This window comes from Sciurus vulgaris (assembly GCF_902686455.1).
Source record: "Sciurus vulgaris genome assembly, chromosome: 4".
Lineage (NCBI taxonomy): Eukaryota > Metazoa > Chordata > Mammalia > Rodentia > Sciuridae > Sciurus > Sciurus vulgaris.
The window spans coordinates 176,631,700-176,645,608 of record NC_136464.1 but is presented as its reverse complement, the minus strand read 5'-3'; the positions used below and the strand labels follow the sequence as shown (position 1 = coordinate 176,645,608).

General features: G+C 44.3%; 1 protein-coding gene across 6 annotated transcripts in view; it reads left to right on the top strand.

The window, feature by feature from the left end:
• TMTC4 (transmembrane O-mannosyltransferase targeting cadherins 4) overlaps window positions 1-13,909 on the top strand; it is a 60,193-nt gene that overhangs the window by 20,637 nt on the left and 25,647 nt on the right. For all 6 annotated transcript variants that reach the window (XM_079138611.1, XM_079138610.1, XM_079138612.1 and 3 more), the window contains 4 exons: window positions 6,710-6,810; window positions 11,116-11,208; window positions 11,436-11,600; window positions 12,583-12,785. In XM_079138611.1, coding sequence (XP_078994737.1) covers window positions 6,710-6,810; window positions 11,116-11,208; window positions 11,436-11,600; window positions 12,583-12,785 — 562 coding nt within the window. The remainder of the gene's footprint in view (window positions 1-6,709; window positions 6,811-11,115; window positions 11,209-11,435; window positions 11,601-12,582; window positions 12,786-13,909) is intronic.

Genomic DNA, 13,909 nt, shown 5'->3' with positions numbered 1-13,909 from the left:
CCGCCCCCAGTCTAGGACAGCGAGCCTGACTTTGACGCTGCGTATGGAAGCAGGCCTGGTTGGTTCCAACTTTTGGAACGTGAATCTGATGCTCATTGTGTTGCTCTGGCAGCTACAGAGTTGTGGCCACCTGTCTGGATGGCGCAGTTCCCACACACACCACGATGTGCCAGTTTCACTCGGCAGAGATGCCAGGCGGAGAGTGGTGAGGAGGGCTAGCATGGACAATGTGCTGCTTCTGCTGCAAGGAAGCTTCCCGCTGGAAGGAGTGCCAGATCTGAGGCACATGCTTCATTAAATTGGCCACATCTGTTGGGACTTGTGGGTGTTAATACTGACAAGTGCCTTTCTGCTGTTGCTCCCCCCACCCGTCCTGTGTTCCCTTTACTCTCAGCTTTTGCCTCCCCTTACCTACAGGGTTGAATTTTCTTAGATAATAGAGACATGTATTGAAATAGAGAAAAACCATGTGCTGGATCACAAACTGTTGGTGTTTGCTGGTGCTGATCTTGCAAGAGATGAGGGATCCAGCAGGGAGTAAGCACCATCCTCCACTGGGTCATTGGAGCTTAAAATTTAGCACTCTAGAAGAAAATGAGACAGAACGCTAGGTAAAGGTATCATCCTGAGGTGCTTAGGAGCTGCACACGGGCTGGAATTCCCTATCTTGAGAATTTTCTGAACAAAAATATTCACAAGTCAACTGCACTGGATGTGACATCTGACTCTTACAATTTATTTTTAACAGTTTTTTTTTTTTTAACAGTTATCTCTGACTTTAAAATTAATCAGTTTCCCTTGTGCTTTCTTATATTCTTTACATAATTTTTAAAATTAAAAGTGTTTTTCAAGAATCTTACAGGATGGTGATTCCTTCAGTGTGAGGGTTTTTAAAGACTATATCTAAAAGTTGAAAAGACTTATTTCTAGCTGTATTTATTCACATTGAGAAAATTACTAACTTTTTGGTATTGAATTATATCTCATAATTGCATAAGAAATGTGGCAATATAAAAGACTTCTGAAAGACATGGAAATAGAGGAAACTATTCATTGATTCAACAGTCATTTACTGAGTGCCCACTGTATGCAAGGTGACCCCCTGTTACCTGTCTCAGTCATTTTATTGAAATACTCAAAACTTGGAATAAAAGAATGATTTGTGTTAGTTACTAAGTAGCCACAGAAACACAAAAGGTCAAATTTGTCTAGATGACATTATATATTGACAATTATTAGCATTTCTTAGCAAATCTAGACTCAAAATTAATGTGGAGAATTACATGGGCAAAGCTATCCTAGGTCAGTGTATTATCAGAAGTTCACAAGGTGTGGACATCCCAACACTCAGAGCTAGTTCCCCAGGTTAGTTTTTATAAAGCCTGTTTTGCTCAGCCCAGCACTGGAGAGATTTTGTCGAAGCTGTGTTGATGGACCTTGGTTTATCATGCATATCATACTACACAATTGTAAACAGGGCCTCTTTGACTTATATGGTTTTATAATATTAACTAAATTGAGATTACCAGTTTGGATTCTGGAAAACTAAAAAGTGCATGTGCATGCTTAGTTTTGTGGCTCCCGATAAAATATTGAATGACTAATCTGATTTAAACAGGCAAACTCATTTCATATTTTCCAAGTTCTTGAAGGTAGAGTCAGAATACAAACGTAGCAATTCCAGATTATTTCAGCTGTTAACTGGGACTTTGATCATATGATCTAGAGACACTTCTGTGCAATAGAAAGGTTGAGAGCCATACATGTAATTTTAAGTTTTCTAATAGCTACATTATAAAAAGAAACAGGGAAGATGAATTGTTAATAATGTATTTTATTTAGTCCAATATATCAAAAATACAATTTCAATATAATGAATATAAAAATACAAAATATTCTGCATTGTTTTTTTCATACAAAGTCTTCAAAATTGGGTGTGTATGTTCCATTTACAACACATTTCAACGGGGACTAGATAAATTTCAGGAGATTGTTGGCTACATAATGACTCCTTTCCTGGAAAGTGGCGGGTCTGGGATGTGGTCCTCTGAATGTAAAGCTGCCACTAGGTTAATAACTGGCCATTGAAATTTTCCCTTTGATCTGAATTGCCACTGTTGTGACAAGTGATCCTGAATATTTAATGATCACTGAATAAGCCTCTTCAGCAAAGAAACAGGACCTTCCTCTCATATGCTTTCACTCTGAGTGCATTTTAGGGGACCGGGGAGACCTAAGGGAAGATTAAAGGGTAGGATTCGTCCAGGAAAATTGCCATTGAGGATTTGTGAGTGGATGTGGAGTGAGGGCTTAGGACTTGAGAGGTGGTAAGATTATGGGGTGAGATTAGGAAGAAGATTGTCGATAAATCTGAAGGCTATGTTTTCTGTATGTTGTATTTCTATATTCAGTTAACTCTGAGTTAGCCATCCAAGGAGAAACCCATTTTAAATTCTGGACAAGAAGGGTGGAATATGAGCCCCATCATTTTTACATCTGTGGAGTAATTTTGCTTCTTGTTAACAGGAAGTAAACTCCCCTCGAGAGTCCCTTGAGCATTTTGGTGGGGAAACTGGGAATTTGTTTCCTATCAGAGGCCCTTGGCCCATGGGGAAAATTAATGCATGTCAAATAAAATACAAGCTAGTTCAGTTACTCTAGAAAAAGAGGTAAAATGATCAAGGAACTTGCTTTTGAAATTAAGAACCAAGAGCAGTACACTGAGAAATCATATTTTGTTTAGGTGAAAAGTATGAGCACAGATTGTGGAAGTGAGAAAGTTGTGGAGTCAGATCCAAGTGAAAGTTGGCGGGGGCAAGCAGGTGCATTGGTGTCTCGTGAACGGTTGAACCTGGTGCTCTGTCCACTTGAAGACAGTGGACAAGGCTGGACCACAGACCTCTCCTCCAGGGCCTGAAGGGTTGGGGGCCGTGCCTTTTTCCCCATTGACCCAGAGAAGAGAACCCATGGTAACTAATGGGATCATCTGTCGTTAAAGGTTTCTGTTTCCATGTGAAACAGAACTGCTCGTATGAGAAAATGCTGAAGTGGTTTCAGATAGATTCAGGAGAAGAGTTTGGAGAGAAGGACAGCATGCCCTGAGCCGCAGCCATCAAGGCCATCTCTGCCTCTGCGTGTGGGGAAAGGCCTGGGCTTTTGGTGCTACTTCATGCAACACTGTGAGCTGTGATCACCTGGGGTTTTACCAGCTGGATCCTGGGCTCCATGCTCAAATCTTTGGTTCCCTTTCCCCAGATCATTTCCTGAAAGGAATTCATTGATGTGTTAACTTTAGGGTTATTTTGGTCAAAAAAAGTTTTTAAAGCTTTGGCATCCGCCAACGTTTTGTTAATGAGTGCTAGCAAATGCCCAAATGAAATAAATAGTTCCCATAGACATAAATGCTCAAATTAGACTCATACTTAATATGAGAGGTTTTTAAAAATTATTGTTGTGGTTATAATTGTGATCTTTGGGTATTACATACACATAGTGTAATTTGTGCAAATTACCCTCAAGTTCGCTTGATGGGAACTAAATGTACTGACATATAATAGTTTTTATTGGAGACTTGATCTCTGGGCTCTGTGCTGCCTGAACAGCTTGGAGCTAAGACCCAAAATTTACAGGGGCAGACTTGGGCTCAGCATCAGGAAGAATATTCTAATGCCCCAGAGTTTGAAAATGAAATGGGCTGTGTTACAAAAAGTTCTTCCCCATCGCTCAAGTTGCTCATGTCAAGATCGGGTGGCCCCCTGCTGGAAGCATCTTGGAAAGGATTCTGCTTCATTCACTGAACACGTGTTGCCTTTCAGAGTCAGTCAGGGGCTGCTGATTTGGTCAGTAAAATTTCCAGTTGCTCCTGAAAGCCAGGCATGGTGCCAAGGATGCAGCTGTGTACAAGCTTGCTACCGAGAGTGATGCTCTCGACCTTCAAGGAGCATCAGAATCATTCAGAAAGCTCATCGAAGGGGCTGATGGCTGGTTGCCATCCTCAGAATTCCTGCTGCAGGAATTCTGGGTGGGTCCTGAGTCTGTGTTTCTACCAAGATCCAGGCGCAGGTCCCAGGACCCCACATTGTGAATAGCACTGGTTTAGGGCAATGGTTCTCAGCAGGGGGCGATTCCCACCCACCAAGGTCGCTTTGCAGTGTCTGATACCACTGAGGTTGGGGGGTGCTACTGGCATCTAATGGGTAGAAGCTGGGGTTGCTGCTAAACATCTAGATTGCATGGCAACCCCACAACAAAGCCCAGCCAGCCTGGTAGTGTTGACGCTGAGGAGCCCTCGTCTGAGGGGGTGACTGACAGTCTAGGGTTTATAACAAGCTGTGAGTAGATGGTGACAAGATTGTTATGATAGATTATGATAGGGCAGTTAGAGACCATGACTAAGCCTAACCTAATCCAGGAGGTCAGTTAGGGGCACCTACCCACAGGGGTAATGACACGTGCAGTAGGACCCTTTGCTGCAGTGAACCCAGTGAATTTGTAAGGGAGGCTGCCTGGGAGTATGGGGGCACTGTTTCACAGCTTAAGTGACATTTGACAGCTTTATAAGGTGCATAGAATTTTCCCAGAGGTGTTTGTAGCCTAAGGGAACCAAGTAAGCAGAGCCAAGCGAGAGCGGGTTGAGTTGGCTGGTGTGCCCAGAATGCAGTGTAGACCCAGGGAGTGTGGAGAGGGGCTGGGTGGTCACATTAGCAAGGCCACTAATGAAAGCCACTTTCAGAAGGGTGGCATTTAGCCTGAAGGCAGCAGCAGGTGTCAGTCCCATCAGGAATCAGTCCTGCTCACATTTTGCTGAGAGCCCCCATGGTCCAGCTGGGTATGGGCTTTGTTATCTTGCCATACGTCTCAACCCGTGTGTGGAAGGTGCCAGGTTAAGAGTGGCAGCCACACCTGCTCTTGGGACATGCAAGCCTTCTTTCCATCTGGGACTTTGCAGATTAGTTCATGAGGATTCACAAGACAAGACTTTAATCCCTCCATCCGGGGTCTGCAGTCACACACACATACACTAAAGCACTTCTTGTCAGTGTCCTGCAGTTTGATGAGAAACAACGTGTGCCTGTTACACTGTGTACCACGCAGGGCATATTTCATGACAGGGTGACTCGGCAGCCACCCCCTTGACTGTTGCATGGAAGCTCATTGGAAATTCCACCTCCCTCTAAGCTGAGGGAGTCTTGCTGACTCATGTGCAGGAAGTGGATGTTGACTGTTTCCTGTGGCCCTGGCACTGTACCAAGTGATTAATGGGTAGTTTTTAACAAGGTTTTAAATATATGCAAATGGCTAAGAAGTTGTAAAGGGTACTAAAGATTAGACAATGAAAAGTCAGACTTCATCCCTCCTCGCCCACATTTTTCTTAGAACTTCTCAGAAATTAATGTAGCCAGTTTCTTATGTATTTTCCAGAGATGTTTTGCTTTTTTGCAGCATGTAACAAATGGCCAAGCATTCTGCCATAACTTTTCCTTCTCGATTCTGTTCTGAAAGGAGGGGTGGGATGGCTCAGTGGTAGAGCGCTTGCCAAGCATGCACAAGGCCCTGAGTTCAATCCCCAACCCAGCCAAAAAAAAAAAAAGGAAGAAGAAAAGGAAAGGAAAACAAGATGTTTCAAATCTCAAATTTATCCTGAGAGGGTTCCTCTTGTTCCTGATTCATAGATAAGGGCATTATGACTGGGAGGATAAGTAACTTACTCAGTGTCATATAATAAATGGTAGAAGTGGAATTCTTAAGTGGAACTGACCCAAGGCACCTGACAAGCTCATGATTGGATCCTCCGAGTGGGCTCCCATTTGTTAGGTATTTGGATGAGGAGCAGGGACTTCAAAGGAAGCACAGAGATGAATCTTACCTATCATCTTCCTCCCCTCCCAGCAGTTCAGCTCCAGCCCGAGGCTGTATTCACCACTGACCAAAGCAGTATATGGCCAAACCCCGCCTCCCCCTCAGGCAGCTCAGGTCCTGCAGCTGTCCTCGAGCTCCCCTGGTCCTGAGCTTTTCACTGGTCCATGTGTCTGGCAGTGTTTGATTTCCTGTTGATGCCGCACCCCACACAGGCTGACAGCCCAGCCTGACCCACAGCCTTACCTGTCCCAGCTATTCATTCAGTGCCAGCCCTCTGCCACTAGCCACACACCCTTTGGTAGAGGTCAGAGCCAATCTACCCAGGGAGCAGAGCAGACCCAGGCTGAGCCACATGATGTGCAGAGAACGCAGACTCCTGTCCCCAGAGTGGTAGATGCTCACAGAGGTGCTCAGGCCTTCCTGGCTCCTCCATTGTGACTGCTGGAGTCATCTTGAGACCAGATGGATTGTTTGCTGTCTCAATGGGAGTTCTTGACACAGCCCATCAGAATGGTTTAGGAGGTGATTGGCAGGTTGGGAAGAAGGAACTTGCCACATAGGGTCCCTGGGTTGCAGTGTCTTATGGACAGGACTTTCTTACGATGCTTTCCAGAGGCACTGGGCACCTGCTCAGGAGAGCCTTGAGATGGGACATATGTCCCATCCAGAGGACATCGTCCAGCTATAAGTGTGGAAATGCATACACACATCCACAGAGACATGCTATCTGAAGACCAAACTGGTTTCAGATTGTGGTGTTTAAGGTACATGTTTGGAATTTTTGTTTTTGGTGCTAACAGGATGGAACACATTGCATGACTTTTGCTTGTCTCATTTCTCTGATTGACAGGTAACAAGGAGGGAGCACATTCATCTACCTTCTGGGTGTTGCTGAGCATCTTCCTGGGAGCAGTGGCCATGCTGTGCAAAGAGCAAGGGATCACTGTGCTGGTAAGAACCCAGACTCAGGCAGGACCCTTGCATCTTACAAGGACATTTTGGGCCAGCCCTGCCTCTGGGACCTCCTCTACTTTTGCATCCCATTACTGGCCTGAGGTCATAGACTTCTCTTGACCACTGGCTTATGCTATCATGATTCAGATGGAGACCTGACTGGTGTCCTTGTCCATCATTAGTAACTGGTGGGAACTGATGCACAGGAAGTTGGTATGGGACCACAGTTCATCCTCTCAGAATGATCCTGTAGGAAAGAGAAAAGAACGGTTTGAGTTTCCTAGGATGCTCTCACGTACATCAGTAGTCCTAGGTACAGCAGAGGACTGGCCATTGACAAACCAGCAATGTGTTCTTCCTGGATTTTGAAAGGGCAGAGTGTAGTTTGGAAATGAAGAAATTACAGTTCTGCCAGCCCCTGACACCCTCACACATCCCCACATCCTCATCTCTTCTCCATCTCCACCCAAGAGTCAGACTTCAACCAAGACTAGAATCCAAGTGTTCCATGTTCAGAATTTGATGGAGAACGAAAAGATTAGTAGTCCAGTTAGTCTAGTATGATAACGCTGATGTGTCTAAACCCAGATGTGCCTCGTCATCCTGTGTTTTCACCTTTGAGCCTTGACAGCTCAATTCAGTAAACATGTTATCTTGGTTCATCTTAAATGTGTTTTAGAGTATGCGTTGTTTTGGAAATGTAAGTAAAATCCAGATGTGAAACTTCTCACTGTTAGGATTTTACTGAGGCATAACTTCCATGCCGTGAAATGCACAGATGTAAAGTACAGCTTGAGTTTGGACAGTTGATCCACTTGTAAGGCTGTCACTCTGTCAAGATATGCAACATGTCTGTCATCCAGAAAGAATCTAATGGTGCCTTTAAAATTAAAATAATAGAAAATCATCAAATAAGAGCAATTTTAAAATCCACCGTCCTGAGTGTGCTGTGATGTGTAACTCAAGACTAGGATGCGTACCCAGCCGTATGACGTCTGTATTGTTATCTGGAAAGATTAAGAGAGCTTTCATATTGTCTTCCTTGTGTTGTGATAAGACCCTGAGGTCAGCCAGCTGTTGCTTCAGCCCTCTGATGAACTCAGGCAGACCCACTGCTGAAGCTGGGGTGTGACAGTGCGTGCTGCCCCCGTGAGGAGCACTTTGTCCAGCTAGCCCTGTCCTATTCTTCCCTCGCCCCCACCACCTTCCTCCTCACAGCCTCCAAGTGATCTTCTCACAATTTAGGTTGCACACCCATTGCCGGACCTCTTGACACCCTCCCTGGGCTTCTCTCCGAGGGTCACAGGAACCTTGGGCCTCCCACTTGCCTGCAGGTCACTGGCTGGCCTCGCAGCCTGCCTGTCCCCAGGCTCTTCCCAGCATCAAGCCTGTCAAGCTGCTTCTGCTGCAGACCTCTGCAGGGCTGTTCCTCTGCTTGGCCCTCCCTGTTCCTGCTCCTTCTGTCCCCAGGTCACACTGACAGTGTGGGTGGACCCACCCCATCAGCTCTGTCCCACGTCTCCTCTGGCTGAGTTCCCACTGCAGTGTCACCAATGACCTGTTCACCGCCTTGGTGATATTTGTGACAGGTTCTCTCCAGTGAAGTCTTCCACGTGTTCCTTTGTGGTCTGCCTCTTCACTAGACTTAAGTTCCATGAGGGCAGAGACTAGGTCTGTTCTGGGATTCCAGGGGTAAATCTGTATTCATAGAGCAAATTCTCAGTGAGCCTTCTTTGCATGGGCTAGAGCAAAAAAGTCTTTAAAAGACCACCTTGGGTAGACGCCAATGGCTCAGCAAGTGCCGAGTGTCTTACCTGAGTCTTGGCTTCCCTGGCAGCTCCCCAAGCGTAGAGACTTAGCCTTGCCAGGGTTCATCTGGGCTGTAGCTGGGGTCGAAGCCCCAGGAAGGGAGAGACACAAATCCACTTTCCTATTCCTCCATTCTAGCCAGTTGGGGGCTATTTAAATTATTAAGGGAAATTTTGGAGATGTAGGATGTGATCAGAGGTGGAGAAATAGAAAGGAAAAATGGAATTTGAGCAACCATATAAGAATAGTTTGGAAGAGAGTAGCTATTTAGGGGTTCACACAAGTCAAGGCAAAGATTAGTAGTTTTATCAGGCTCTCCCTAAAAAAGTAAGGTGAGCTAGCAAGGAAATAGCAAAAAGAACCACTACGGAAAGATAATTGAATCTCCCGCCTAGCTTTCTTATTTAGAATTGACTCTAAGCAAATATTTCTTAGCCTTGGCACTGTTGACATTTTAGATAAGGTCATTCTTTCTGGTGGGGAGCTCACCTATACATTGAACAACGTTTAGCAGCAGCCCTACTCACTAGGTGCCAAAAGCACGCACTTTGGTTGTGACAACCTGAATTGTCTCCAGACATTGCCAAACACCTCAAGAGGTAGAATCAGAATCAGCCAGGGACCACTGCTCTACAGCCTTACTCTAATCTCAAGGGTGGTTTGAGGACCAAAAGCATCACCACACCCCAGAGGCTTGCTGGGAATTCAGGCTGTCTGCCCCCAGCCCCACCTTGCTGAGTCAGAATCCCCACTTATCAGACGTCAGGCAACTCCCATATACATTAGCATTTTTGAAGCACTAAAGGTTAGGTTGAATTTACATACATAAGGTGTGGACATTCCGATGCTGCCTTAAGTGGGATGGAAGAAAGAGTGCCAGTTCAGACCCTTGGTGACCATCGCACAACTTCCAGGCAGAAGAACAAGCAGCTTGAGAAGCCGGGGACAGTGAAACAGGAAACTCCCGCCTTCTAGAAAATGGTTTACAGCCAGGCAGAAAGGGTCTGTCCTGTGACCCACTATGATCATGTATCACATGAGTGAATAAAAGCAGGATTCTTTGAAATGTTTAACCCGGCACTGGCCCATGCATTGGATAATTAGTGGCTAACAACATTTATGGGAGTGAGTTAAGTAGGGATGTCATCCTTGCTCTGAAAACCACAAATTACCACTGACTTCTGATGATTTATGATCGTCTTTTCTACAAAGCCCTATATTTAAAGGACCCCAGTCATGTAGGGGCAGCTTTAACCATATATACTGGCTCTGTTCAGATGCCCCTCTCCAGATTGGGCAGGGATATGCTACATGACAGGGTCTGCTGCCATGATATTTGCTGAAAGTCTCACATAGTGAAGAACAGAATCCAAGGTTCATCTTTCCTTCAGCCTGTAACTATAGGCTTAATAGCTGTCAAAGCCGCCCTTACCTGCTGGAAAGAAGCCATCATGGTGCTGAGAGATGCTGTGCATGAGAGGAGCCACAGCAGCATGCTGTCAGGGGCCTTTCATGATTGAAGGTATTTGTTGTTCAACTAGCAGTCATGGGCAGTTCTTCCAGTTGATGGAGATAGCTGACCACTGCACAGCAGGCCCAGTCTGATAGGAGACCTTCCACGGTCCATGTGTACTTCCAAAGTCGCCCTGGCATCTCCATCCCAGCCAGCTGAAAGAGTGGCTGGCTTTTAAACCAAACCCCTCAAATGGTACACATCACTTCTCCCCATGCCCTGTAGGCTAAACTCAACCACCTGAGCTTACTTTTAGGAAGATGTAGTCTAGCTGTGTATCCAGAGAGAAGGGGACACTAGTGGACATTGAGACTGTACCTGAGAGATCACCAAAGCTCCTGACGTGCATCTGCACCTACTAACCATTCCCAGATGAGCCAGCACGTGAGGCTGGCTTACGTGCTGGGTTGGTACAGTGGATGACTGTGTTTACCTTCAGCGTAATTACTCCCCAGGTAACTAACCACTCTGCTACATGAACTAAAGGACTGTTTTATGGTTATGCAAAAAAAAAGAGAGAGAGAGAGAAAGAATCAGGAATATCCTGTGGGAGCCCCAAATTTCTTGCTATCCTGAATCTTATAGTACTTTTAAGTGTAGGCCAAAAAGTCATTACTAAATAATAAATGTGGTATAAAGTATTACCATGAGCTAGTGCCATATACGTATATAGGGTGGTTCTTTTTCAGCATTGAAGAGTTCTAATCTTGTGATGATCTAATCTTTTGCATTCCTTGTCCAGATTCAATAATAAAATTGTGACATGTAGGGGTTGAGGCTGTAGTTCAGTGGTAGAGCACTTGCCTGGCATGTGTAAGGCACTGAGTTCAGTCCTCAGCACAACATAAAAATAAGTTTTAAAAAATAAAACAAAGGTATTGTGTCCATCTATAACTACAAAAAAAAATCGTGACATATAATTGCTACCCAATCACAGCTAGTCTCTCCCACCACTGATGGTGTGTGGCTTTGCTTCCTAGGGTTTGAATGCAGTGTTTGACATCTTGGTGATAGGCAAATTCAACCTTCTGGAAGTCATCCAGAAGATACTACGTAAGGAGAAGTCATTAGAGGTGGGTATATACTTTTGTCTCCAGCCCAGACATGGAAAATGTCAAGTGCCAGCTGATTTAAAAATGCCATTTTCTAAGTATTTCTTATGATTCTGAAATCTTGAATATCCAGCCCTTAAATGCAGTGTCAAAGTAGTTTAAGCAGCATTGCTGCACGTTGGCCCCTGGCTTGGTTACACTTCTGTTTGAAAATCTGTGACAACAGGGGCTTTGTGGTGTCCTTTCAGAATATCAGCATGCTCAGGAGTGGGGGCCTCCTCTTCCGAATGACCCTCCTCACCTCCGGAGGGGCTGGTGTGCTGTATGTGCGCTGGAGAATCATGGGTACCGGCCCGCCAGCATTTACGGAGGTAGACAACCCAGCCTCCTTTGCTGATAGCATGTTGATTAGGGTGAGTACTCAGCCTGCTCCCCTTTTGCACTATTTTCTTTGCCCCCAGATTTCCAGGTCCTTCATCCTCACCTCTACCCCACCACACTCAGAATCCCTAACATGTGGATACTTCCATGTTCGTTTGCTGTGGCTGAGGATATTCTAAGATGAAACCTGCGTACAACCTCTCTTGTATTTTTTAAATCTTCTCTAGATTATATCTAATACCTCATACAATGCCTACACATCACTTCATTCACATGGATTCAGCAAAGTACTCAGTGTGCAGCAAATTCAAGTTTTGCTTGTTGAAATTTTCTAGAATTTTTTTTTCCTAAATATTTTCCATCCATAGTTGAGTGAATCCATGGATACAGAGGTCCATTCTAACATTAGATTCCCTGCCAGTGTTAAAGTGCCCCCAGACCCTATCACTTATAAGTTAAATAACTTGACTGGGTTAAGACAAAATGCAACAATATCCGTATGATCTTTGAATGGTTGTAATGGTGTCAAGACTTTTCTTTTAGGTTTGCCCTTTCTTCTAAAGGCCAAGGGTATTAAGCCGCAAATTCTTAGCTGTGTGCTTCATAGGGACAGAAAACAAGGGGACAACCCCAGAACCTTGTTCTTAGGTTGCTAGACACATTGGTTACTCCTGGGGCTCGGGTTTCCTAGGTCACAGGCTTTAGGCATGACAAAATAAATGGGTCATGACTTGACCAGAAGTATAACAAATGTATTGCTTGGTCTGGTGGCTTGGCAGTATGTTTATTTTAAAATCTGGATGTGTTTAAAAAATTATAGACTTCAGTTGCATGCGCAAAATACAAACTGGCAACCTTGAATTTTTACACAACTGCTGTCCTTGAAACAGATGCCTGCGAGCGCCTCAAAACTGGAGTTAGGATATATATATATATATATATATATATATACACACATACATGTTCTTTCAAGTTCAGTGTCAAGTAAGTGTTTGTTTTCCTTTTGACTGACAGGCCATAAACTATAATTACTACTATTCATTGAATGCCTGGCTGCTGCTGTGTCCCTGGTGGCTCTGTTTTGATTGGTCAATGGGCTGCATCCCCCTCATTAAGTCCATTGGTGACTGGAGGGTAATTGCTCTAGCAGCACTCTGGCTCTGCCTAATTGGCCTAATATGCCAAGCCCTGTGCTCCGAAGACAGCCGCAAGAGAAGGTAAGAGGCAGCCCTGAATTTTAACTTCCACCCTGGGTGGCGTCTGAAGCATCTTGCTAAATTCAGCACTGATCATCTTAACCATTTTGTGGACGTGATGTCTAAGGACATTTGTTTCAGATGCATATTAATGGCAAGGATGAGTCCTATTCCCTCAGAGCACAAGGCTGGCTTCAACTAGTGGGAGGGAAGCCGAGGGGGGGTACAGATGACTGCTCTGTCTCCCCCGCCCCTTCCCCCGTGAAATAGCACTTGGAGATCCTCTTCGCTGTAGGTGGTAAAGAGTAATTTATGGTCAGAACAGAGAGTGTAATTGATGTGTGTTGTGCCCATTATTTCACAATTCTCCTTCAAAAAAATCCTAGTGAATGCTATGGTGATTCCTTCTGTTGTCCTCGGGTACAAAATAAGCTGCTGCCCCAAAGAGACCGTTCTTTCTTGGCAGAAAAAAAAATTTTTTTAAAGGTTATTGAGAAAATAATTGGGAAAAACAAATGTGTTTCATGGAAATGAAAACTGTTTAAAATGATTTCTGTTAAGCACAGTGTTTATGGAATTAGTAATTTCTCAAAATAAATCAAGTTTTACGTTCATCTGTGTTTTAAATTGGTTGATGATTCTAAAGAGCAATGAAATTTAGTCTCAGTCATTTCACTTGGTACATATGAAATAGGATTTTTGGAAAACATACTGTAGGCACAGGCTCCAGGAAGGAGCCACCAAATGCCACCTCTCTTACGCATTCATCCTCCTGTATCATGGGGGATGTTAGAAATGATGCACCCATTCTAGAAGTGTTCCAGTGCTCAACTTTCTGTTGGAGGGTGGTATATACCAACCACATGTGACATTACTTTGTTTCAGATTTATGAAGTTTATTCCCTTCAGTATTACTATTACTGTTCAGTGGATTGTTTTCCACGAAACTAGACTGAACTATTTCATACCTCAATGGTTTGAAGCATAGTTAGGAGCAGGTGAATTAATCAGAGCTCACAAATGTGATCATTCTAACTTTATTAATGTGACTCATATGATTTGCAAGTTTTGTCCTTATACTTGACGTTAAGTGCCTTGGTAATATTTTTAAGTCTTATCCCATACTGCCAGCTAAATCCTCTCCT